Source organism: Cynocephalus volans, chromosome 15, assembly GCF_027409185.1.
Source record: "Cynocephalus volans isolate mCynVol1 chromosome 15, mCynVol1.pri, whole genome shotgun sequence".
NCBI classification, from domain to species: Eukaryota; Metazoa; Chordata; class Mammalia; order Dermoptera; family Cynocephalidae; genus Cynocephalus; species Cynocephalus volans.
The window spans coordinates 94,538,951-94,565,621 of NC_084474.1; the positions used below are offsets into that span (position 1 = coordinate 94,538,951).

The following is a 26,671-nucleotide window of genomic DNA, read 5'->3' on the forward strand; positions in this document are numbered from 1 at the left end:
CATCCATCCATCCACATCTGCTCACCCATCCACCTGCCCTTCTACAATTCTGTCCTTCAGTCCATTCCACCCATACACACATGAATCCTTCCAACAACACTTTCCATCACCTGCCCACCCATCTGTCCATCTGTGCATCCACCCATCCGCCCACACGGATGTGCCCAGGAGGACGAGAGGGTGGAACTTTCCTAGAGCAGCACGAACAGCCCTGGACGTGGAATCCCGCAGACTGGGGCTCCAAAACCAGCTCTGCTTGGTCTCAGTAGCTGTGTGACCCTAGAAAACACCCTTCTCTTCTTTGGCCCTCAAATTCCTCATCTTCCAGTGAAAGGCCTGGCTTCAGGATCCCTGAGTTTAGGATATGACTGCTCCAGCTCTCCGGGTGGGGAGGATAGGTCAGCAAATGTTCCTTCCTGACGTGCCGTGTGGAAGGCCCCATCATGGGTGGGAGCAGGAGGACATCACTACGTGGATGGCATTGGGGGGGCCGTCTCCCATGTCTGAGCCATGCTCACCTCATCTCCAGCATGGGGAGGCTCCTGCTTTGGCATGGGAACAGAGTGCTGACAGCATCGCCCCAGAGAGCCAGGCCCGCACACTCATTGGGAATGTGGCAGGGAACGTCCCCAGCATGGGTGGCTGGTCCAGCAGCCACCGCCTCCTCTCTTCCTCCTTTGTCCTCCTCCTCCTCACAGTCACATTGTCCTCCGGCTGTCCTGGGCACCTGCCAATCATTCTGACCAGGCGCTCCCTCGATGCTCAGGGGAGAGTTATCCTGACGGCCGGATGCTTTCATCTCAGGATGAGGCCCTCGGTGTGGTGTGTACCCTGAGCTTCCAACGTGCCAATGGCGCTTGCCAGCTGTCACGTCCACCTTCTGCTCCAGGGAGGCAGGCTGGGGGCCTACCTGCCTCAGCCCGTGAGAGAGGGGCAGGGCTGTGAGTTGGGGCAGAAGGAGCCCTGAGCTGGTGTCAGGAGACCGACCCTCCAGCCCTGCCTCTGCCCCTGAGAGACCCCGGCATGACGTCTCCTGGCCTAGCATTCGCCAACTGTTGTGAGGGACAACCCTGGTCACCCTGACTTCCTGAGTCTGATGGCACTGACAGAGAAAAGGGGAGGCCAGCAGTGGGTCCAGCCTCATCCTCACCAAGCGTCCCTTACCACACACTCACCAAGTGTCAGCCTGGGCCTGCAGACACCCACCCTAGCCCCAGGCCCATGGGAGAGGAATGTGACGGAGCCCTAGTGGGCACTGCTGCCCACCCCACTCTCTACCCACCCTGGCCCCTGCAAGGGTTCAGACCCTGGCCCCTTTTCTCTCTCACTCTCTTCCACAGCAAGAGAGAACCCTCTCCAAGCACAACTTTGATTTTCCAAAGTCCCAGGGAGTGAGGGCACATGGCCTCCCCTCCCTGTCACAGCCCCCCACATCTGTCCACACTCTGCCTGTGGTGTGACAAGCCACCTGAGTCGTTCCTCCTCTGGCCTTTGCACACTGTCCCCTCTGCCAGGATAACTCCTGCCTAGCTGTCAAGAGCCTGCACTCTCCCAGAAAGCCCTCCCTGCCCCGGCTGGCCCAGCAGCCTCTTCTGAGTTTCCATGGTGGCCCTGGACACCCTCATCCCGTTGGATGGGACATCCACCCTACTCAGCCCCTTGGGACTGCACTCTCCTTGCGGGACAGGCTCTGCCTGGTCATCTCTGTATGTCAAGGCCAGCGCAAAACAAAAGTCCACAATGAGTGAAGATCCTGAGCCTGCCTGGGCACAGCTGGGCCCTCTCGTGGCAGCCTCGGGTCAGCAAGGATGCCCAATGGTCAGTCCTCCTGGCCACTCTAAGTCCCAGTTCAAGCAAATAAAGGCCCAGGGTTTGCTCTCACTTCCTCTAAGCCATCAGCTTGTTCCAAGCATAGAGTCCCCTCCCCAGCCCCCAGCCCGGAGACAAGCATCGAGCTGCACACTGGCTCCCAGGCACAGCAGGTGGAGTAGGAGGGCCCGGTGAGCCCCCTCCAAGGCCATGCCCTCAAGGAAGGCGACAGAGTCTGGCAGACCCAGCTGCCCTTCTGAGAAAAAGGGAGGGGCCACGAGCTTCCTGCAGGGCCACTGGGCCATGCGGGCCACAGTGCACTACAGTCTCCAAGAGGAACCACCCGCAGTGAGACCCGCCAGAGCCATGACCCAGTCGTGCCCACCAGCCTCTGCTGAGCCACCTAGGGAGATCCTTGGCCACCTGCCTCATAAGACCTGGCAGTGAGGGACCCCAGTGAGAAGGCATCAGGGAGTCCAGACAAGAGGCAGCGGAACTGACCCCTGTGGGCGCTGTGGAGACCACCACTGCAGTCCCTGCCCCTCCCCCTCCACACCCCCCGGAGCTCAAGCCAGTGGCCTGGCTCAGAAAATATTCTGTGGGCATGCCCCTCCCGACACAACACAGGGAAGGGCCTGGGCCTCTCAGACAGAAAAATTGGGGACAAAGGGTCAGAGGACGGGCCAGCAGGCTGCTCTCGCCTCCACTGACTTACTTGGTGCCGGCTGGCTCCAGCCAGGAGCTCGCTGGCTGCCTCCGCATGCGAGGACGCAGCCTCAAGGCTGGCTTCAATACTATCTGCAAATCAAGACAACAGAAGGCAGTTACAGAAGGAGATCCAGCCTTAAGGACACCCCTGAAGGGGAGCCCCAGGGGAGCCCAGCCCAAGGGCTGGCTGGGGCAGAGGACAACTTGGGCTTGGCATCTGCTCCCCTGGGGGTGCCGATGCCCCTCCCATGTGAGCTCCCAGGGAGGCCCAGCCTCCATAGGAGCAGAGACTGCAGAGATGGGGCACTGGGCTGCCAGATATCCCCTGCAGGACCTCCTTGGTGTGAGCAGTGGTCAGGACATCAGGACAAGGGCCTAAACGTACCCCTCGGAGGAAGGGGACTTCTCAACATCCTCACTGAGCGGGCAGGGAATAGGACCCTCAGGAAAGGGTGGAAGTCATGGTGGGTGGCCAGAGCCATGGTCAAGTCCTACTTTGCCATAACTCTGTGCCTCTGGGCAGCCCCTCCAAGGGGCAGAGCCCGTCTTGGCACAGCCTGCAGAGTTGCTACAAGGACTGGCCAAGACTGGGTCTGTGAACACAGGGCTCCAGTGTGCACTGACCTGTGGCACCTGGGTTCTGGCCAGCCAATTCAAGCCACAGCATGGGGCTGGATGGGGACCAGCGACTTGGGGACAAGCAGGGCCAATGGGTGTGTCAGTGAAGCCCGGAGATGCCACCAGCAGGGCTCACAGAAGCCACCCAGATGAGACTCAGGGGCAGACTATAGGCACCTTAAAGCAGCCCCGGGAAACCAGAAGATTCCACACAAACATGCCAGCAGCAAAAGACTGCACCACAGGAAATGTGCACCAAGAGGGCACAGCCAGTTCAGGGGCACGTGGGCCGTAGGCAGTTAAGACCTGGGCGCTTAGCCACAGCAGGAGCTGTGTATGAATCCAGGCGGGTGACCTGGCTTCCTTCTCTACCTAAGGAGAAGAATATGCACCTCGGTTCTCGGCATAGAACAGCGACCACCCCCACTCAGCACAGTCCAGTGGCCACTCCCACTCGCCATAGTCCTAGCGGCTATCCCCTCTCAGCACAGTCCAGCAGCCAGCCCCACTCGGCACAGGCCAGAGGCCACCCCGACTCGGCACAGACAAGTGACCACCCCGACTCGGCACAGACCAGAGGCTATCCCCACTCGGCACAGACCAGAGGCCACTCAGACGCAAACATGGGTCAACGCTGTTAATTCTTCAAGGAAATGGAGACATCAGGGAGAATGCATGCTTCCAAAATCAGGCATTATGATAAGAATATGAGAAGCAGAAATACCTAAATTCAAATCGTACATCTGTAGTGCATACCTGGCCACAATGATGAGCTGATCCGAGCCTCAGGAAGCCCAAGCCCTGGGACAGAGAAGGCTGTCATAACCACAGGGTGCTGTGCCTGGGCACAGCGGCACCTCCAACCCAGCAGGATTTGCTCTTAACCAGGCCACGGCCTGGTGTGAGGTCACTGGCAGAAAAAGGACACAGAGAACTATGTCCTGTGGGTGCAGGCTGCAGCCTGCTACACAAGTAAGAGAAAGGGGTGCTCTAGCTCCATCCCATATCTTTCCAAGGACTGGACTCTGTCCTTGGACTTCGACGAAGCCCGATCCTACTCTACGCCAAACCCTGATCCCCAGGACACTCTGAGCCCCAACCCTGACTGTAACATGCTACCTGCAAACAAGGCCCACCTCTGAGCAGAGACTGAAGCTCCAGGTGTTCTGGGGGCTCCACACACAGGCTGCGGGCCACAAGCAGGCCTGCGGGTGTGCTTTGCCGGCACAGCATCCCCAAATCCACACAGTCCTGTCCTGGGACATCATACAACCTGATGCCCCACTCCATGGCCAGAAGCCTCCACCTGAGCTCTGGACTGCCAGGTGGGAAGGCAGACTCCTGCCCATGCATGCTCAGAGCTGGGTGGGAAGAATGAGGGTGCTCCCCAGCAGCTGTGTGGGGAGGTGACCAGGCGGCACTCTGAAGGCTATTCAGCCCCAGGCCCAGTGCCTTCACTTTGTCTGGAAGACTCCAGGTCTGTGGGGTTGCAGATCTGCAGGGCCACTGACCTCTGGGCACCCACCCCTTTTCCCGGCACTGGGAACTGCTTGGTGTGAGCTGCCTTAGAAGACCTCTGGCTCTGGGACTCTCTGGGACACCCAAACACTGGGCCAGGCCTCCGGATGCCAGAGTTTGCCTTTGGCTCGGCCCCCATCCCCAGAGTCACGCAGAGGGCAGGAGGCACGCCTCAAGGGAATGTGCCTGCTCAGCAGCCTCGGGGCACCAGGCCCCCAAAGGAGACACCTGGGCACTGTCAACTCCGTCTTCAGGGACCCCTGCGCCCAGCTGTGATGTCCCCCACCCATCATCGGGCTTTGCAGCCATGTCCTGGCTCCTTGCCTCAGTTCCCACAGGGGGAAGCCTGTCCCCATCCCAAACACTCTCATGAAGTCATTCAACAAATATCAGTGGCCATCAGCAGTGTGCCAGGCCACGCCCATGAGACGTTCACAGCACCAAGGGGCCAGTTAGTTGGGCTCCCAAGACAGAGGTGAGCCCACAGCCATAGGATCCTGGGGGTTGATCTACCAGGGGGTCAGAGAAGTCTGGGCTGGGCCTTCCCCCCAGGGGAGAGTACAACTGAGTTCCTGCTGCCCCTACAGGGCTGGGGACTTATAAGAAGGGACCTAGCACCCAGGGCACACCAGAGCCACCCACTGCCAGCCCCTTCTCAGTCCCCACACAGAATGTCCACCCTTGCCCTGAAGTACCCCAAAGCCAGGACCTCTGCCCACAGAACCATGGGCTGCAGGACTCTGCCTGTAGGAGAAGGCATGAGGCCATCTGGGGGGTGGTTTCAGCGGTGCCCCTAGCCTCCCCAGGCCTGACAGGCAGTACCCACAGGTCCTCCAGCCCCACCCCATCCTCAAGCCACTGGCCCACATCCATTGCCCAGGCCCACTGCCTGAGGCCAGCCACAGGCTCAGCAGTGTCCCAGGTCCATACACATCTCCCACCCAGCCCAGGCTTGCTCTGTGTCCATGTGTCCTGGCAGAGCAGGAGCAGCTAACGGTGCTGTAGGGCTCGATGTTCCACAATGGCTGCCTGCTGGGGCATTTGAAGCCGGCCCCTGCTTGTCCCCAGGAGGCTAGGTCCTGCTGTCCACTCTGCAACTGGTCCTGTCCAGGGGCTTCATCCCCAAAGTCCTTCCAGTAGTTTCCAGAGAAGAGAGAAGTGCAGGGTCTCAGCTTCGAGGACAAACAGGCGTCGAGGAGGAGGAGTGGCAGCAGGAGGAGGCGGCACTGGAGGAGTCAGTGCTAGAGGAGGCAGTGGCAGCAGGAGCCTGAGGTGGCTGTGGGCTGCAGGAGAGGCCCAGCCAAGCACAGAAACTACTGGCAGTGGGAGGCCCTGCAGTAACCATGGCTCAGAAGGGGGCAGCATGTCCTAGGAGGCCGAGAGCCCCCAGAGAGCAGTGGGTCTGGGGCTTCGGAGTGAGTCCTGGGAGACAGGCCTGCAGGGGAGGGCAGGGTCACCCCTGCTCCCACCCCCACATGCCAAGAGGAAGGCATGGGGTGGGGCAGGGAGCAGAGCTGAACTGGGGCCAGGGTTCTTCCCTGGCTCTGTCAAAATTCTACAACAGCCAGTGAATCCCTAGGTCATCTCCTGGTACCTAGAGGCAGTGGCAGGGACCAGTGGCTGGAGTCAGGGTCTGGCCCAGGCTCCCTCCTACTTGCTGTGTGGCCTTGCGCTGCCACAGCAGCTGCACCCAGGCACCTTCCGCTCCAGGGCTGGGGAAGTGGGAGGACAAGGGAGGGAGAGGGAAGTCCTCCTTCCTCCCAGACACCGTCACATCTTCAAATCCTGCAGCCAGCCAGGCCTGGCTGCCCTGCACAGGGAAATGGACTCACCTCTCTGCTGAGACTTGATAGTTTTAAAAGCCTGGTGGCCCAGTGATCATGGTGCCCTGAGCTCAGTGTCATAAGCACAGGCTATGGCCTGGGGAAAATGGGCCTCCAGTTATCAGACGTGAACGACAGAGTCCAGGATGGGAGCCTCGCAGACTGCCTCGGCTGCGGTCCTCCCACTGCCTGGACCAGGGCCGCAGCCTCAGAGGGCTCTGTCCCCAGTCTCTGCACCTCGCCCAGGCACTGGTTCCTCACCATCATGGTCCTCATCTCTCTAGTGATGTGGAAACAGGGCCCCAGCATCCCATCTAGACACCCAGGTGGGAACAGGGTCCTGCCCACACACCACTGTGGCTATGGCTCGAGGTGGCACCTGAGGTAGGGTCAACCTCCCTGTGATGATGGTGGTAGAGGGTGTGGTATCACTTGCCAGGGTGTCTGAGGCCTAAGCTTGTGAGAGATTCCAGCTCCTGTGATTAATGTGAGGGTCCTTAGGGTCTCTGGAGGCCTCCTGGCTGTCCTATGCCATGGCTGGGCAACCCAGGATAGGCCCCAAGCTCAGAGCCAGGATGAACCCAGTTTTGCACCTCAGCTCCTCTACTCCCAAGATGGGCAGGTCCCTCCCTGGCCCCAAGCCTTAGTTTCCCCATCTAGAAGCATGGTAGGGCCAGGAGGGTGATGGGCTGCCCCGTGGGCCTCTAGCTCTCCTGTGAAGGGTGTCTCTCTCAGGCACTGTGCACAGGCAGACAGCCAGTGTGGGAGGCTGGGGCACCCTGGGGCAGGGCAGGCCAGGCCAGGAAGGGCGGTCAATCAGGAGGAGCCCACTTACTTGGCAGGGGCTCGGCCTGGCCCTTGCCTTGCGGGGCCAGGGCTGAGAAGGTCTCGGCCACCATGCGCTCGATGGGCGTGAGGATGAGGCCGGGGGCCGGGCCACCCTCCGCCAGTTTCTTGCGCACGGCACCACGCAGGTCCCTCCACTTGTGCTTGAGGTCACCCAGGTCGCGGCGGCAGTAGCCCAGCGCATTCACTGCCTGCAGGATCCTGCTCCACACACGGTGTTTCCGGGCAGGTGTGCCCCGCAGCACCCCGAACAGCAGTGGGTAGTGGCGCGTCACCCTCTGCACCAGCACCGCCGTCTCCTGGGGGCTGAAGTTGGGCTTGCGCGTCTTGGTGCGGGAGTGGGGACCTGGCCGCAGGGGTGTGGAGCCCGGCCCAGCACCCGGCAGCAGGGCCGCCACGGCCGGCTCAGGGCTGGAGCTCCGCCGGCACATGGCCTTGCTGCTGCTGGACCCTAGAAAGGCACCAGAGGCTGAGCGGTGGGCAGAGGCCATGGGGAAGCGCCACCAGGCCCGCAGCCCCGGGTCACTGTGGGCCCTGGGCCAGTGTGCAGCAGTGCCTGTACAGAAGTGGCCTGCACCCACTGCGTCCGGGTCCTGCTGTCAGGGTTGCTGAGCCTCTTGCCTGCAGCCCTGGTCTGCCCCTTCCCCCACAACCACTCCCTTCCCTGAACTGCTGGCCTGGAGGTCCCTCGCCACCCAGAGGATGGCCCATTCCAACCAGTCTGCCATCAGGACCAGGTGGACACCTGGAGTGGACAAACCAGTCTGCACACTGCATGTCCCAGCCTACGACAGCGGGCCAGAGTTGGGCAGGGCTGCAGCCACCACATGGAGGGGGCGAGGGAGGACAAGGAAACAGGGCAGGTCCTGCGGAGAAGAGGCCATGAGGGGGGAGGTGGGCAGCCCAGTGTGTGCTGTCCAGGGCCACAGAGCAGGCCCCTGTTGGAAGCCCAGGTTCTGAGGGGACCGAGGCACAAGCCTGGCCCAATAGGGCCCCAGGGAAAAACATGGGGAGGGACATGGCAGCCTCTGGCCCAGCCTCCCAACTCCAGCCTCCCGGTCACTTCTCCCAGGGATGCAGCACAGAACCAGAGAGAAGGGTGCAGGCTGCCCGCGGGTCTCAGCACGCACAGTCCTCAGAGCTAGAGGCGGGAAGTCCTCCCCAGCCAAGGAATGGAGAGGCAGTGAGTAGGGGGCAGAGGCCTGTGGGTCCTTGCAGGCAGCTGACCACTTTGGCCAAGGGCTTCTGGACACTGGGAACAGCCTCACTCGCCCTCAGCTGAGGAGACCAGAGACCTGGCCGGAGAACCGTGAGCTCGTACGGGAGGGAACATGAAACACAGCAGGGGTGCAGACAGGCCAGGGCCGCCGTGTGACCACTCTGGGCGAGGACACCAGCATCCCTGACTCTCCCTGGGCTCTGAGCACGTGGAGTTGGGGCCGGCTCAGGCAGGGCTGAGAGGGCCCGGCCTGGAGAGGTGGCAGAGCTCAGCTGTCGGCCGGCCTCCAGCAGGAGGGAGCAGCCCAGGGCTCCAGGGCCTCAAAGGGAAACGTTTTGAGAGCCCAGTGATCAGCACTGCCCCTGCTTCATTCTCAGCATGCTTCGGACATAACTGGTCAGGCAGGAATTCCCATAAAGACAGGAGACTTTTAAGAATATCTTTCTCCTCAACATCAAAATACAGGTGGCCAGCTCCTAGGGGGGCCAGAGCTTTTGGGCCCTGGGGCAGGGTGGAGAGGACCTCTCTAGGGAAGCCCACAGGTGACCGCCCCTTCTCCCCAATCCCAGTACTGGGTGACCGAGGTGAGCCAGGCAGGTGGGCCTGGGCAGGGGTCGCCTGGCTGCCCTGGCCTATGTCCCATCTGTCAGAGTCCCCTCCCTCGCTGTGGTGAGGACGCCATGAGATGAGCCCCAGCCTCCCTGGCTCCACACTTGGCCCCTGCATCCTGACCTCTTGGAGCCAAGGCCTAGCCTGGTGCCCTCTGGCAGTGGCAGCCAGGGCTTCTCAGGGACATGAGAACTCCTGTCCCCACACCCCGCCACGTCCCCAGGACCCCACCAGCTTTTCCCTGTCACTGAGCCCCCACACTAGGGTATGAACTGACTCTGGGCCCTAGGAGCAGGTTCCCATCTAGGATTAGTGGCAGTCGCGGGGCCACCTGTGACCCTTGGCTCTTTTACTTCCTCAGAGAAAGGAGAGCAGGGCTGAGGGGTTGGAGGTGCCTTCATGGTGGTCAAGGAGCTGTCCTAGTTTGTGGAGCCAGCCTTGTCTCTGGGGGTAGGGTGGCCTTCAGGACACCACGCCCTGGCCACGCGTGCATGCTCCCCAACATTGTCCCCACACCCCCTCTCCACACTGCCACGCCAGTTTCCTAGTGGTGCGGCCAAGGCTTGGAACACCAGTGATAGAACCAGACTCCAAGGAGCTCCAGGCTCCACGTCCCCAGCACTCTCACTGGGACCCCCGCTGTAGCTGCAACCCCTCCTCCCTTTCAGAAAAGCTGGTCCTCACTCCGGGGAGTCCTCGGGCAGGTATAAGGCCCAGGGTGGGGGGCATGGAGGCCAGGGACTCTCTCAGTGAGCAGAATGGGAGGGCCACCACCTCACACGAGCCCCCGCTGCCCCAGCCTCCAGGAGGTAGGGAGAGAGGGAAGCAGACGCTCAGACTGGTTCCTGTCCTGGGCCTTGCTGATCTCAGAGGCAGCTCCACCCACACCTGGGAAGTGGGGGGGGGGGTGGCTGGGGTGCTGGTCAGCAGGTGGCCTGAGTGTGGGGTGGGTACCCACCGACAGCATCTCCTTGCTCCGACACCATGGAGGCCAAGTCCTTGATGATCTGATTCACGTCCAGCAAGTCACTCTGTGGAAGCAAGAGAGCCATGTTAGGAGCAGAGGCTGCAGGTGCAGAAATCAAAGGCACCAGCGAGTGCTGGGCAAGCCCACAGCCAGCATGAGTGGCACCTACAGAAACAGAACCACAGAGTACCTAGTGGCCAGCTGGTCTGTCCACTTTGTGTTAGAGAAGGAACGGCCAGAGCCCAGAAAGGGCCAGGGATGAACCTAAGCTCACCCCACAATTCAGACACAGAGCAAGGATCTGAATGCTACTCCCACGGACTTAGAAGTCAAACCCCACACTCTCCAAGTATCCCAGGGGCTGTGAGCTCCTCCAGTGGGTACAGAGACCCCAGAGTCTGTCCCCAAAGACTTGCAGTCTAGTGTAGGACAAAGTGTCCCCAACACAGTACTGGACGCCCAACTACAGGAAGACAGAGACTGTCCAGAGGAGAACACTCTGTCTGCACCCTCACAGGGCTGCCGCTACTCCTACAAACACCCCATCCCCACTCGCCTGGGAGATCCAGGACAGTGGGCTCTACCTTTCCCTCTCCGTGCATGTGCACTGAGCACGGGCTAGCACACAGGTGCTGCTCAGCAAATGATGAAGGAGTGGGACAGATGGATGGGTGGGTGGATGGGTGGAAGGGTGGGTGGATGGATAGGTGGGTGGTTGGTACTCCTGTTGTTATTCAAGGACTGAGTAGAGCTCCAGAAAGCTAGTTAACAGAGAAAGGAATGGATACCTGGGCCAGGAGAACTTGGGGGTGCCCTCTACCTTGACATGTCCCGCTGGCCTCTTGCGTCCTCCACGCTATCCAACTTTCTAACTCCTTTCGACCAGCAGGTGGCTATGATGGTGAAAGATGTGGCCACACCGCTCTTGGACCATGCAGCTGGGCTGTGCCAAGGGCACGGCACACACCACCGCATACCTGGTACCGCCTATGAGGGAGGTCCCAGCACCCATCTGATAGGCTCGAGAGGTCCTGCTGTGACCTCCCAGACCTCTCGGAAAGGGGAAGAGTTAGACTCGTTCCTGTGCCCACTGTCTGGGAGCCCACTCCTTTCCTGTCGCCCTGCATGGCCCTGGGCAAACTGGTTCACCTGAGCCAGGTTTGCTCACTTATCATCTGAGCAAGCCCACCCCTCCTGCACAGGCACCCAGCGGTGTTGAGTGTCGCACGGTGCCTGGCACAGGGCTGGGTTAAAGTTCCTTTCTGCCTGCTGAGACGGGCAGGGAGGGGTGGCCATGACCCCTGCCCCAGCATGCTCACCCACTCTGCAGCTCATTCCAGAGCTGGGATTGATTTCTGCCAGGGTCATTTCACCCCACTGCAAAATATCGCAGGGAAATTCATTTTCTTTTTAGGAGTGTTCTGGGAAATGAAGCAATTAGTATGATCTTGAACCAACACGTACTATCAACTGCAGTTCAGCCACTGGGCTCGAACACGAAGCAGGGCCGGCGGCCACTCTGTGGGAATCAGGCCCACGGCTAGGAAACTGGTGATGGGCATGGGGTCTGAGGGTCTGGGCCCCAGTGTGCCTGTGGTGCTGTGGCAGGGGCAGCAGCAGATGGAAAGGTGGGTGCTGGCTGGCCTCAGCCTGGGTTGGGTTCTGGTCTCCTGTCACCGGCACCTTCTCTGGGAGTGAGGTCGGAGGCCAAGGAGGCCAAGCTTAGGTTTGACCCTAAGATGGAGATGTCACAGTCATGAGCCAAAGGCTCCTGCTCAGCCAGCCGCGGTAGAATGTTCCCTTCTCCAGACTCGGGCTGTTGGCCCAGCTTGTCATAGGCCAGGCACTGGCCCCACCACGCACCAGCCCTGATCCTGGCCACTGAGCAAGCCCCAGCCCAGCATACCCTGAGCCTGGCCTTGGCTACACGTGCACTCAGGGCTTATAGGGACCTTCCTAAGGGTTTCACAGTTAGCAACTCACTCATCTCCCCACACTGTGTGTAACTCACCCGTCACTACCCTACCTTACAGACAGGGCAGGCAGGGAAACTGAGTCACAGAGAGTATAAGTGACTTGCCCAAGGACACACAGCTAGAAATGTTGGAGCCAGCATCCAAACCCAAGTTAAGGCTGACCCGAACCCTGGTCTCTACCTACCACCAAAGCTGGTCAGTACCCAGGGACAGTGGGCCTCCCTCCAGGATGTGGGACCTAGGACCCGTTTAGTGCCCAGAGACAGCAGGCCTCCCTCTGGGATATCCGTGGTGCAGCCACCTGCGTGGGTGAGCTTTCTGGTGTGCTGTATCCCCTTCCTATGAGCAGGAGCAGCTGAGGGCCACAGCCGACAAGGTGCTGCCATGTCCCTGACGGGAGGCATGGCTCCAAGCCCCTGTCCAGCCTAAAGGGACACAGGCTTGGCAAGAGAGGACAGGGAAGTTAGGGGGAGGAAGAGGTATAGCTGAGCAGGGCCACGAGCCCAGTGCCCCTGAGGGAACCCTGGGGACCACAGACTGTTGGGTGGAATGGAAGCAGGGACAGCTGTGACCCTGCAGCCCGGCCTCGGTGCTCTGGTTGCGTCTCCGTAGCTACAGTAGCTCATGGCTACTGTACTGGGTGTTCCTCACTTACAGCAGCATCGACTCCAATAACCTGGGACAGCCAGGATAGGACATGGTATCCCCAAGTCAGGCAAAGTCTCTGACATGCCAACAGGGCACGCATGGCTTACGTTCCAGGCTTCAGGGGAGACACCCCTGGAAATGTAGTGGCCAAGGCAATTTTCTAATTCACTGCAAACCCTCTCGCTGTGGCTGCCGAACAGCTTTACAAACGGCTTTCTCCGCCTGGAACTGGGAAAAGGGCCTGGCTTTTTCCTCCTGAGCAGGATGTTTTTGTAATCAGTGCTGTGGCCAAGGGTGGCTGCTCTTACTGGCCTGGCCACCCACTGTCCATCGTGGGCTGAAGGGGGCCCTGCCGTCCCAGCCAACCACACCAGCAACATCTGGAGGGACTGCAGGCAGGCTCTGTTCACAGTATGACAGAGGAGCTGGGGCTGGGGAAACAGGGTCTCCGGGCTGGGGCCACTGCCGGGGGCTCCTGTCCACACCTGGCGGAGCTCAGCACAGAGAAGCGACAGGAACAGCGACAACCCTCCCCTGACATGAGCTGAGATACACAGAATGTTAATTTGTGCCAGCTTGTGCTGGGGATACACCAAGACTCCCAGAGCCCTCGGCACAGTGAGGGAACATTGCGCACAGGCTGTCCCTTACATGAAAGGTGACCAGGACTGCACTGCCCAAGGGCCGTGAAATCTCACCTTCAGGAAACCCAGCTATTGGGGCCGCACGCTGAGAGTTTCGTGCCCTGGCCTCTTGGAATTGAATGTAAGCTTCTACACGAGCCTTCCCTTCCTCAATTTAGGCTTCCCTCTTTTTAAGATGCTTGGCACTCCCCCCGCCAACCGGGCACACCTCTCAGCAGTCAGGTCAGTACTGGTGCAGCAAGGCCAGCCCCTGGTCCCCAGGTCGTCTCTGAGGCCCTGCCCTATCCCACTCAGACCCATGATTCCCCCACCACGCTCGCTGACAGGCGAACACCACTCATCTTGAACAAAAGGGGGAACCAAAGCTGAACGAACGTGCAGGCTTGTTTTACCTGAGCCCTGGGCTCCTGGCAAACACTCATGGTTCTGGAATACCCGACCCTCTTTTCTGGAAAATGGCTCCCATGGCTCACTGCAGAAAACTGCCTTCCTCCACAGACCCTGGGTAGGCTGTCCTGGACCATGTCCTCAGCGGGCACTCTCCACGTGGAACAGACAGGACTGTGAGCATGGGGTGGGGTAAGCCTGGGGCTGCAACTCCTCCCTGATCCCCCACTGAGGCCACCACCACCTCTCCTGGCAGCCACCACCTCTCCTGGCCACCACCTCTCCTGTGGTGGCCTCCTGTGTGATCTCACCGAACAAACCAAAGAGGAGCTGCTCAGAGCACAGGAGGCCCCAGAACCTCAGATCATAGCCACATCAGCCATACCGGCTGCACAGTCTCAGGCCTGCAGGAAGGATCAGGGCTAGGTGTACCCTTGCCCTGAAGACTGCCCTGTGGCCCTGGATACTGAAGAATGGGCTGGTCCCACCTGGCAGCACCTGAGCCCTCTGCACAAGAGCTGCCAGGGAAAGAGTAGGGAAAGAATAGGGAAAGAGTAGGGAAGCCGAGGCACACCCAGCCTCTGCACCTCTTCTTCCACCATCACTCACAGGCACAGAAACTTCGCTTTGGGATGCATGAGACACCCCTGCGAAGCACCCAACACCAGGCTGCAGAACAGGTGGAGGGAGGAAGGATGGACATGAATATGGAGCTGCTGTAGAACTGGGTAGGTGCAGTGGTGCTGGGACCTGGAGCTGGGCTGTCACCAATGGTGGGGAGCAGACCTTGATGATGGGCCCGGAGAGTGGGCTGTTGAGCGGGGAGCACAGAGGGGAGCATGTCCCTCCAGTCACTGTGTGGTCACCTGGGCAGTGGGCACCTAGGCAGGCCTCAGCTCCTGGCAGAGGCCATCCAGAGCAGGCAGGTCCGACTCCCAGGCACACCTGGAGGATATGCCAGAGATTGGATCCCAGCAGGAAGCTGGGTGGGACTCAAGTTCCAAGCTAAAATCCAGTCCTCAGTCCTTCAGTGAGCGAGGTCAAGGCTAGGCCTGAGGAAGGTGTGGCCGGCCCTGGGAGCTGTGAGCCCAGACACACCCCTGCCTGGATCCTGGGGATGTCCCAGGACGAAGCCCCCCAGGGGCATCCAGAAGCCCCAACAGCTGCACTCGAGGGTACAGGTGCTGGGAGCCGCGTGCCTGGTGTGGGCAGCCAGAGAGCGGGAGAGCGAGGGAGAGACAGAAAAACACCTTAACTCAGTAAATGTTTAAATCATGCAATTATTTTTCTGATTGCTTCTAAAACTGGAACTCATTAAAAGCTCTCACAGAATCTTCTCTCTCTTCTTTTACTGGCACTGTGGAACCACCACCTTGCACAGGACATAAAAAAACCTCGGGGGGCGGGGAGTGTTCCTCTCACTTTTCAGAACAAGAAACAAACAGCACTGCGTTCCCTCCATCATGCAATCGCCTTATGATCAGGATCTTGGCAACCATCCACCCACAAAGACGCCTGTTCCAGTTAATGGAATAGCCAAAATGTATTTATTTGTCTATCTGCTTATTTATAGTCAGCTATTAGCCAGATCAATCACAGGCCCGCATCCAGGCAGGGCAGTGCTGACTACAGCGGAGGGCAGCGGGCTCTGCCTGGAGGCTGGGAGCCCTTCCTGGGTTTCCTCTGTAACTCAACCTCCTCCCTCCCAGGACTGCCAGGTAGCCATGGCAACGGAGCAGCTGGTATGCTCTCGGTGCTGCACCTGGGTCAGGTGACACACACTCAGGAACTCCAGCAGGTCAGATGGGCTTGGTGAGGGAAACCCAGCACAGACACAGCAGCCCAGGCCAGTGTGCAGACCCAGCTGGGATCAGCCCTTTGACTCTGTTCCAGCTCATCTGGCTGGGCCAGTGCCCCAGCGAGCCTGCTACACACTGGCAGCAAGCTGAGGGGCAGGTTCCATCGCACTTAACCTCACCAGCCCAGGGAGACAGATCACTGTCTGTCGCCTTCCGGATAGGAAAGGCATGCTTCACTCAGGAGTAAAGTTACTGGTTCCTGTGGGAGGTGGGCTTCATGGGCTGACTCCACTCCTGACTCTAGAGCTCTGCCACTACCTTGTGGGGTGACCCTGGTGACATCCCTTAGTCTTTATCTGAGAAAGAGGCTGAGAGACAGCTGTCAGAACATCGCAGGTAAGACAGCTCCGTTCTGGAGTCAGGCATCCTGGGCTCGAATCCCAGCCCTGCCACACACGAGCTGTGCGACCTGGGCAGTGATATGACTGCTCTCAGCCTCTGCTTCATCTTTGACAAAATCAGAACATGTGAGCTCACTCTCACAGAGCTTCTGTGTGGGCCGAGAAGTGCGTGCAAACAACAGCAGCAGAGTCCCACACTAACACGTGTTCCCCAGGGTCCCAGCACACAGTTACGCATCCCTCCACCCCACCCACCTGTCCATCCACACACCTACCCCTCCACCCACGACCCACATATCCATACACCCACCCACCACCTATCCATCCACCTACCCATCACCCATCCACCCACCCACTCCTCCACCTGTCCACCCACACATCCATCCACCCACTCACCCATTCCTCCACCTCTTCACCCACCTGCCCATTTGTTCATTCCACAAATAGTCACTAGGTGCCCATATACTGTCGGCAGCCTTTGAGGTGCTGGGAGTATAGCCATGATTAAAACAGACAAAAATCCCTGCCTCCATGGGGCTTACATTCTGCTGCAGGGAGATAACAAGGAAATTAAACCGTTCTTAGACAAAGTATAGGAGAGACTGAAATCGTAGACAGTAGCACTGCAGGTCAAAGGGACTGAGCAGCTCGAGTGTCGGGGGAGCAAGGCTCTGGGCTGAGGGCAAGTTCAGGAGCAGAGGCACGTCAGGCATGTCCCAGGATCTGTGAGGAGGCAGGCGGCTGGGTGTGAGGAGGGGCCAGTTCGTGACAAGATCACGGGGACTCCTAAAGACCACCACACCAATGTATGCCCCACCCCACAAGCTCTTCCTACAAAGTGACACTGACCCGCCATCATCCCCACCTCTTGGGTCTGGACCAACAGAATGTGGAGGAAGCAGCGCTGCGTGGATGGTCTCTGTGGCGAGGTCAGACTGCGGTTCGGCCTCCCTCTGGCTGTCTGTCAAGACCCTCTCCTCTGAAACCCAGCCACCTTGTTGTGAGAAAGCCAGGCCACATGCGGAGCTGTGGCCAAGAGGGCCCCAGCTCAGTTTTAGCCAGCAGCCACGTCCGCCTGAGGCACAGGAGAGAACGGGCCTTGACGTGGTCCCACCCCCGGCTCTCCAGGCTCCACGGGGCAGAGGAAGCCAAGGGTCTCAGCTTTGCCCTGTTGGAATTCCTGACCTGTGGAATCTGTGAGTGCAAAACTAGTTTACACCCCTAAATTTGGAGGTAAAATACTTCGTAACCACAGTAACCAGAACAGGCATCAGATTATGTGAGGTCTCCGTGTTTTTAAAACATGGACTTGGATTCTCTGACACTCCTGTCACTGGTGATGGGATCTATGTTCTCTCCCCTTGAACCTGGGTGGGTTTTGACTGCTGAACCGACCCAGTACAAGGGAAGTGACCCGTGTGCTCTACAAACTGCACCACAGAAGACTGTGCAGCTTCTGCCTTGCTGAATGCCCTCGGAGCCCTAAGCAGCCACAATGAGAGGTCTGAGCACCACGGGCGGCCACGTTATGAAGAAGCCAAGCTATGAGAAGGGGCCACGCAGCAATCCCCGCTGAGACCAGCCCGCAAGTCACCCTAGGCCAGGTACCAGACTCAGGGCAAAGAAGTCTCCAGGTGACTTCGGCATCCAGCTGTCCAAGTCCCCATCAGCCATTCAAGCCCTCCCCACCGAGGCCTCTGACACATGAGCAGAGACAAGCACCCCCACTGAGCCCTGCCCAAATTCCTGACTACAACCCACGAGCACTGCAGCATGGTAGCTGCTTAACGCCACTGAGTTTTGGGTGGTTTGTTGAGCAGCAAGAGGGAACCTGAGCAGCTCTTGGGCCCCTGAAAGGGATCTGGTTTTTTCTCAGTGTGAGTGGGGAGCCACAGCAGAGTTCTGAGCAGAAGGGTGACATGACTGGGTCCCATCTCACAGAATCACACAGGACACGGTGCTAAGACTGACCCAATGGAAGAGGCTGAGGAGAAGCAGGAAGTTCCATGAGGAGGCTGAGACAAGATCAGGGGAGGAGTGATGCGGTGGCAGCTTCCAGACACACTTGGACGTGGCTGTGAGGGAGATAGGGAAGTTGGGGTACTCACGGAGGGAACCGAGATGGGGGAACTGCTGGCAGAGCAGACAGAAGTGCCCGAACTATCAGGTGGGCGGCTGGACACGGGGGCTGGAGGCCAGCAGGTGGACATTTGGGAGGCACCTGCTGGTATGTAAAGACATGAGACCGACTGAGACCACCAGGGAGTGAGAGGAGAAGGGGACAAAAGTGGCACCCTGTTGATCCACCCAAGGAGCCTCAGTCATGTAGAGTCCTGGAAGCCAAGGGAAAGAGTGCTTTGAGGACAGTCGGCTCTGTTGAAGGCTGCTGATGCATCAACAGGGATGAGGAAGACATGGGACACTGCATCGAGTAGCAACCGGGGGCCACCCTGGGAAGAGGTGCCCAAGAGAAGCCCTGAGGACCACCGCCCTGGCTGGAGGGCCGAGGTGGTATCCTTTCTGACAGGAGCTTGTTAAGATGGGAGTGACAGTGATGTGTCTGCTGATGGGCAGAATCGGGGAAGAGGGAGGAAGCGAGGGCACAAGAGTCCTGAGGCAGGCCCAGTGGGCACCAGCAGGAGCCAAGGCTGGGTTTGGGTGGACATGGCTCACCCACAGCCACTGGAGAGAAAGTGGGCACAGGGACCCTGGGGGCTCGTTTATCTGGTGAAATGAGAAGGTCATGGTCATCAGTGGGGGAGGGGCTGGGAAGAGAGTAGACATGAGACAGACAGAAGGAAGGCTGTCTGAGCCCCCATCACACCACAGTGGGGACCCGCGGACACCACATAAACCCCACAACACCCTAAGCATCAACTCCTAGCTCCAGTAGCTTCAGAGCCACCATGGGCCCCTCCAGAGCCTGGGGAGCAGGTTCCCACCCCACCCAAGACCAACTGGGGCGGAACATATATCTTCACCAGGCTGATGGCCAAAGTGTGGACCTGCCACCCTGGACCACCACAGAAGTGTGCAATGTCACCAAGGGTGCTTCACCAAGGACCCACCTGCCCCCTCACCCAGCACACAGTACATGGGGATATGAGTCTGAGTTCCTGGTGGTTGGACCACAGCTCTCCTTGATTCTCCAAGTTAAGAAGCCCCCAGGACCATACATTAAGGAGCCCCCAAGGAGCTCTTGCCATTCTCACCATGTGGGACCCTGGTCACCACAGGACCCGGTAGAGCTCCCACCCAGAAGAAGGCCCTCACCAGATGCATTCCTTAGACCCTGACCTTCTTAGCCTCCAAAACTGTAAGAAATAAACCTCTTTTCATACACTACCAGGTTCCGGGTATTCCGTTATAAGCAACAGAAAATGAAGTAATACAGCAACAAAACTTCACTGGGGATGACAGGCTTCCTCTTATGTGACATCAAAGGACTCAGACTATCTGGTTGTCGTGGTGTGATGTTAAAATTGACCAGTGGGTTCAGAGGCTGCCAGCCTGCTTTATCCACTGTAAAGTTCCTACCAGTATTTTGCCTCGTCTGTCCATCTCACCCATCTATTTTTAACGGCCACATAATAGTTCTTTAAAGGATATATACAATTTATGAAATTGTTGTCCCACTGTTTGAGATTTAGGCAAATGGCACGTGTTGATGGCTTCCAGCAGCCACTGACAATCATTCATTGCCTAAATCCACTATTTCATTAGTGATTTTTCTAATCCTATAATTTTTTTTTTTTTAAGTTTCTTCCATTCATCAACCATCTGGGTATCCTAAGAAAAGTCTAGATAAATGCTTAATTCTTTCCTTCCTTAACCAGTTGGCAGAATGAACTGGCATCCTAGAAACTTCAGAATACGGTGTTTTACTTCTGTTTTTTAGTATCATACATGCTTAGATTACTGTCTTCCTGATGTTTCAAACCATTGCAGTCATTATTCTCTTGAATGGCCAAACTGTGCCCTGTCTTGCCCCAAATAGGGGCATCTTATAGAAGCAATGTATGAAAATACCCATTTCTTCCTTCTTTTATCAACACCGGATATTCTTTTAAAAATACATATTTGCTATTGACATATTTTTTTTAAATAGTATCTGTCTACTAATCGGCTTTTTGTTCATTTCTAGTGAGGTTAAGTCTCTAAATGTCGTTAGCTGCTTGTACTTGCCTCTTAGTGATCCATGCAGTCCCATCCTTTGCTGGCTCTCAGCGGATCGTACAGTCCATGTGAAGCATTCACACACTGAAGACTTCGTCTCTGCGCCTGTCATACTTACTGCATGTTTTCCCAGTTGACAGTCTGCCTTCGATTTTATTTGTTAAATATATAAGGTCTCTTTCTTATAAAGGTAAAGCTATTTATCTTTTTATTTTTAAGTTATTCCAGTGTTACCAAACTTAGAAAGTTCTCTTCTACCATGAGAGTTGATATTTTCCTCTGGTATTTTAATAGATTAGAAAATCAATTTAACTCTTCAATGCATCTATTATTTTGATAAAATTTTACGTAAAGTATAAGGCTTTATCTAAGTCCATCTTTTTCCAAAATTCGTATTTTTTTATATTATGTATATATGCATATGAATATATCCCAATGATTTGCCTAGCTATTCTTATTCGGGTATCACACATTACTATAGTGTTACAATGTATTTTTCCATATAAAAGTCTCTATTATTACTCTTATTCTTCACAGATTTCTCAGTGGTTATGTTTATTCTTTTAAATAACTACATATGGGACATTTGTCATGTTTTGGAGCTGCCTATTTTGGAGAATTTGCTGCGTTGTGAATCCTGCTCCTACCTCATACCCCAATATAGAAGCCAGAAACATGCTTTTCCAGCATCCCTTGCAGCTAAGGAGCAGTCATGTGACCTGGGCTCCACCAGTCTCACACACTTATATGAACCTTTAGCTTACAAATAAACAACATAAGAAAACCAAAATGAAAGAAGCCTTCAGGACCCCACATTAGGTAGCCCTCAAGGACCCAGCACTTCCTAGGCTTGAGTGCTTTCCATCCTCAGGAGTTCCCAAGAAAAGGCACACCCCTCCCTGGCAGGCCACAGCTCCAGGGGCTAGCGCCTGGGTTAGAAGTAAGCTGCCAGGTTAGCAGCAGTCACCAGGGCTCAGCCTCCACATTCCCAGACTTGGCCACCATCTCAGGAGGAAGAGAGCCTGGTAGGGTTTGAGTGAAGGGAGGGGCAGGCAGGAGGCCCCCCAGTGCAGAGGGAGGGGGCTCATGGACAGCCGCAGCCCCACACCTCCCAGCTGGCTGGTTCTTCTCAGGTGTGGCTCTCACCAGGCAGCGAGCTCCACAAGAGCACTCTCACTTTTTGGCTGACAGAGGTCTTCCATGTGCACTTCATCCTCCAACAGCCTGAGAGGCTGGTGTCATTGTGCCCATTTTACAGACAAACTGAGTCTCCGAGAAGAGACCTCCTTAGGGCTGCATGGCCCAGCACTGGTGTGGCTGGGCTTGGGACCCGGGACCAAACTCCCACTTCCCCTCCTCAGCTAGATATTGGAGGCCTGTCAGCTCCCATCCCTAGGGGACAAGGAGGCTTCCTGGAGACCTGACTGTCATCTCTCCCAGGCCCCAGCATAGTCCAGGGCTGCCCCTGCCTGTCTCTGCCCAGCCTACTGGCCTGAAGTAAGGACATGATCCGCTGGTGAACAGCTCTGGTGTTGACAGGCCATGTGGGATCACGGTCATCTCCTGCTCACTGTGTCCTTTTGGTGTCCGCATGCCACCTGTTTGCTCTGCCCTGGCCCAACTGTCCACACACCCAGAAAGCACACATCAGTTCCATGGGGGGCCCACAGCAGGCAGGGAGTCAGGGCTGGGGGCAGGAGAAGAGGCCGCATTGGCCGAGTCCTGACGTGGACTTCTCACCATGGCGGCCACCTTTTTCCTGCCTTAGCCAAATAAGAAAAGGTGGCCTAGGTCCCACCTCAGAGAGCAGGGGCAGCCCACCCAGGAGGCAACAAGGAGGGGGAGTGAGGAAGTGTGGGGCCTGGAAGGAGGACTAAACTGCTCCAGGGGCTAGAGAGGGCTGGGGCTCCACACAGGACCTGGGAGGGACCTTGGAGGACCCAGGGGACCCTGAGCCAGCCAGGAAGAAGCAGGAGGGAGGAGGAAGGACACTGTAGGCGAGGAGTAGCAAGAGCCCTGGCAGCCTACAGAGACGAACCAGGCCTCACCCAGCAATATCCGGACCAACAGCAAGGGCCCCACATGCCACACCCCAGGCAGTCCCGCATCCTCCTCCTCACCCACAGGATCACAGGCACTTCCAGCTTGCAAAGCGCCTCACAGTGCATCATCCCGAGGGTCCTCCCGGTTTTGACCACCCACCAAGATTAGGAAACCGGGCTCAGAGAGGACATGGGAGGAATGGCAAGAGGGTGCGGCAGGGAGTTGGGACATTGCTCCCACCCAGGCTGGTCACAGCCTTGCTGTGTGGCTGCAGGGGCCTGCCTCCTCTTGGGACCCCACAGGCTCAGGCTCAGAGGATGGAGACAGCCATCCCAGGTGCTAGCTTTTTCCTGGCCAAGGCCAAGGGGAGGGGGCGCTGGTCGGCAGCATCCACACAGGGTCTGCACAGCTGCAGAGCACTCTGCGGGGCCTAGGTGGACAGACAGACAGCCAAGAGGCAGCAGACAGCCCTGGAAACAGAGCTCCTGCCATGGAGAGGGCAGTGGCTCCTACACACGACCTAACTGTGTGCTCAGATGCTCCCTGCCCACATGCAGGCTTGTGCTGCTGCTGCTAACACAATCAAAGCTCCTGCTCCCAGTAATGAGATGGGAACAGCCTCCCCATCTCCCCCCAGCCCAGACAACTGACACCAGGGTCCTGCGAGGTTTGGGGCTCCCGCCTGGGACCAGCACCAAGGAGATGCCCAGGGCTGGGAGGCCAGAGATGGGCTGCCTCAGGCTCACACACAGGGAGGAGCAGCCCCACAAGGGGGACGAGCACACAGTGTGAGGGGAGCAGCTCCCTGGAACTCCCCAAACTGCCTCCCTTCCAGGGGCTCCACCCACAGACCCAGCTCCCACACGTGCCTGGCACAGCCCCTGATGCACCTTGCCTGGGAGAAGGCAGACATCCCCAGGTCAACAGTCCAAATGCCAGGGCTACATGGGGATCCCACAACCTGCTGCTGCTCCTGGGGAGCTGCTGGGAGCTGCCAGGAGTTGGCAGATGAGCAGCGCCTGGGCAGGAGCATGTGGCCTTCCTTGAGTGCAGCCCTCACCCCCAGCACATCTCTTCAGGCCCAGGGTCCTGCTCTCCTCGTGGCGGAGGCGGGGGGGGGTCCCTTTGGTAGCGGGTGCTTCTGTTAGCAGCTTCCACACCCTGGATGCAATCTACATGCAGTGCCTCCCTCCCTTCCTTCTCCCATGCCCCACAAGGGACAGGTTAAGCCCCCACTGCTACTAGTAGTCCTCCTATGAGAATTTCAGTGCTTGAGCTAAAGGAAGCCACGTCCTTCTGCCTCTCTGGAGTCCTCAGGCAAGATGCTCCTGGATCCATTTCTTTACTACTCCAAGAGAAATGGGCTTTGCTGTGCCAGCAGAGAGAGATACTAACATCCCTGTCTTGTGTTTGGGGTCATTTTCTGGAAAGTCTCAGCAAGAGCAAGAAGCATGTCTTTCAGCCAAAGGCATGGGCCCCAGACTGCTGCCTCCTGCCAGGGCAAGGCTGGGACCGAGCTGGCATCTTCCTCTCTGAGGAGCTGCAGGATCAGATCGGGGAAAGGACACCTCACAGAGGCAACAGGGACACTGAACAGAGATCTTGAGAAATAACCACTCCTCCGGCAGGCCAAAGTGCAGAGGGGGCCCCTGCATCAGAGGCAGAGAGTAGGTGGCCCCAGAAATAAGAGGACGGGGGAGGGGCTGAATCCCAGCTCCCTATGCGGCATCCACCTCCTTCCAGAGTAGACGGCCTGCTCATTGGGGGAGCAGAGATAGTGACAGGTCCTAAGCCAGTGTCTCGGTTTATTAACTTGCTCAGTCTCTGCTTTTCTAGAAGAGTCTGTTCTTATGGGACATTTGTTCCAGAAACCCACCCCTAGGAGCTTCAGGGCAGACAGGCCCTAGCTCCATCTACAGATGAGGAGGCCCAGAGAGAGGGAAGAACATGCCCATGGTCACATGCAGAGGTTCAAGACCCTCCCCCACCCCTCCTCCATCTAGCAGAGCCCTGCGTCCCTGCCATGCCGCCCAACTGCTGCATTTTGCAGACATAGCATCACGGGGAGGAGGCTCGCTTGCACGCACACTCTCACATGCACACTCGCGTGCTCTCTCAAGATGCCACATGTGCTCAGCAGCTGTCAAAAGGAGATCATCCAAGGGCTGGAGATGTGCTGCAGCATCCAGCCCTACACCCTACGGTTGGACCCCAACATCTCACCTCCACCACCTGCTGGCAGCACTACCAAATTGCAGGTTCAGTTCTGAGTTTACTCCACCATTCAAGATATGTTTATGGGAACTGCACTAGGCACCAGAGCTAAACAGCCTCCTGGAAACCTCCACATGCAATGAAAGAAATGGCCACAGTGACTGAGATGCACTCCTGAGGGCAGGCCCTGGACTCATGGCAGAGTGCCATGCTCTATCAGGAACACCCAGGAGGAAGGAGAGGAGGTGCAGGGGGGCTCCCTGGACTCCAATCTCCCCACCACGTGGACCAGATGACCAGGAGGAGCGGTTGGCATAGGCAAGGCCATGGGGCCCAGCTCCTCTAGGAGAGGAGATGGGCCTCAGTCTGTTGGCCGCAGGATGAGTGGAGCCACAGTAGGGCAGGCACCCTGGGCTTGCACTCTGGGCTCCCGTGGTCCCCAGCCCTGCTCCATCCGTAGAAAGCTGACAGTGAACACATCCACATGCACACTCACAGGCACCCATACAGGCCTCACCTCCATCTGCAGGATAGCCTCCTCCCGCAGCCGGATGGCCTCCAGGTCCTCCTCAGTGATATCTGGAAGCAGCGCCTGCTCCTGGCTCTGCCACATGTTGTCACCCCCGTTGAAGATCTTCTCATCGTCAGCCAGCTCTGCAAAAGGGGCCTGAGGACTCTGCTGATGACAGAGGCAGACCTTTTGCCAATGGCACACCCTGGTGACCCATGCCCCAGACCCAACTCTTCTCATTTTGAGCCCATGCACTCGTCAGGTTGGGAAACGATTCTCAGACGTCAGCCCCCACGTGTCAGGTCTGAGTGGGGCTGTGGGGCCTGGGGCACCCTGCAGATTTGAGGGAAAGGAGGCAGCAGGAACGGGTCCCACGCTGGAGTCACTGCTTCCATGTACAGCACATTTTTCCCTCCTGAGAACGTGCGACACTCAAGACAACTGATCTGGGCTACTGCTCCTCCCTGGCCTCCATCAGGAAGCTGGGCACACAATGCTCCCCACTGCCTCTCCCACATCAGCAAGGCTTGTCTTCATGCTGGGGGACTGGGGGTGTGGTGTGTGACTGAGTATGTCACGTGTGTGGCTGCATGATACTGTGTGTGATCGTGTGCACATGTGTGAGAGAGAAATCAAGAGGGAAACGGGAAAAGGCAGAAAGTGGGCAGAGCAGACAGGACGGCAGCCTGGCCAGCGGGTGCTCCACCCTGCCTGTGTGTGCTCTACAGCTATTGAAGCGCCTTTGCACCTACTGTCTCCTCTGATCCTGTGGAAGACCTGCAGGGATGGGCCAAGAGCTCCCATCACAGACGAGGACACTGAGGCGCAGCAAGGGCAACCCAGGACCATGCTGAATCAGGGCAAGTCCCTGTGGCTCTGCACTGGTTCCTGCTGAGGCCACGCCCAGGGTCAGCGAGTGGCCAGGAAAACAGCGATGGCAGTGGGGACAGCTAACTATGACTGATGCCACTGTGTGCCTGGCCTGATCCAATGGGTACACTGGCCACAGCTACCTTTGCTCACTACCCATGCTCCTGGGGCGCTGCAGCAATGCCCCTTTCACTGTCCAGGAGATATGAGGAGTTCACACCTGCCCAAGCCAGAGTCCAGACTTGAACCCAGGCAGTGCATCCACTCTACAGTAGGTTTTCTATGGAGCAAATCTGAGTGGCTGGCTGCCTCCTGCGGCCTGCCCATCAGTCCAGCTGCCCTTCAGCTCGCCTGTACTCTGCCCATACAAGCCCCTCTCAACCGGCGTCCAGAATACCTGCCCTGCCCTGGTGACCACTCTCCAGCCACCTCACCTCATCCTCCAGTCTCAGCCCAGTGGGTATCACCAAGTGTCTGGTGAGGAGCAGGTGGCTGTGTGCTGGTCCCTATGCTTCTAGGGCCTTCCGTGGCAGTGAAGGGGGTGGAACTGCTGCTGGGCCTCAGTCTAAGCCTCTAGTACACTGGTCAAGCTGGCAGAAAATTCTCAAGATTGGGGGGGGGGCGTCTCGCAGCTCAAAGAGACCCTGGAACTGAGCTACAGCTCCCACCCCCAACCCCTGCCTGTCCTCACCCTGATCTCCAAGGCCCTGGAATGGGTCTCCTCAGCCCTCTGTGTAGGGCATGGTCAAGATCCTCTCTCTGGTTCTGAGAAATGTCCCTCTCAAAGCATGGGGGTCCCCAGCTAGCTTGGCACATGTGCCTTCACAGCAGGGCCCCAGGGCAGCAGTGTGGCCAGCTTTGCCCAGGACCCAGCCTGTGAGAGGA

The 26,671-nt window shown here is 57.8% G+C and overlaps 1 protein-coding gene across 10 annotated transcripts in view; it reads right to left on the reverse strand.

Moving 5' to 3' along the window:
* The window catches only part of TSNARE1 (t-SNARE domain containing 1), a 180,791-nt gene that overhangs the window by 55,964 nt on the left and 98,156 nt on the right, over positions 1–26,671 (reverse strand). For 3 of the 10 annotated variants that reach the window (XM_063079522.1, XM_063079527.1, XM_063079519.1), the window contains 3 exons: positions 24,923–25,084; positions 10,109–10,181; positions 2,525–2,607 (listed from right to left, as the gene is read on the reverse strand). In XM_063079522.1, the coding sequence (XP_062935592.1) occupies positions 2,525–2,607; positions 10,109–10,181; positions 24,923–25,084 (318 nt within the window). Of the gene's footprint in view, positions 1–2,524; positions 2,608–3,891; positions 3,937–10,108; positions 10,182–16,552; positions 16,696–24,922; positions 25,085–26,671 lie in introns of those variants that run through there. The other 7 variants (XM_063079521.1, XM_063079517.1, XM_063079523.1 and 4 more) reach the window with 5 other exon arrangements.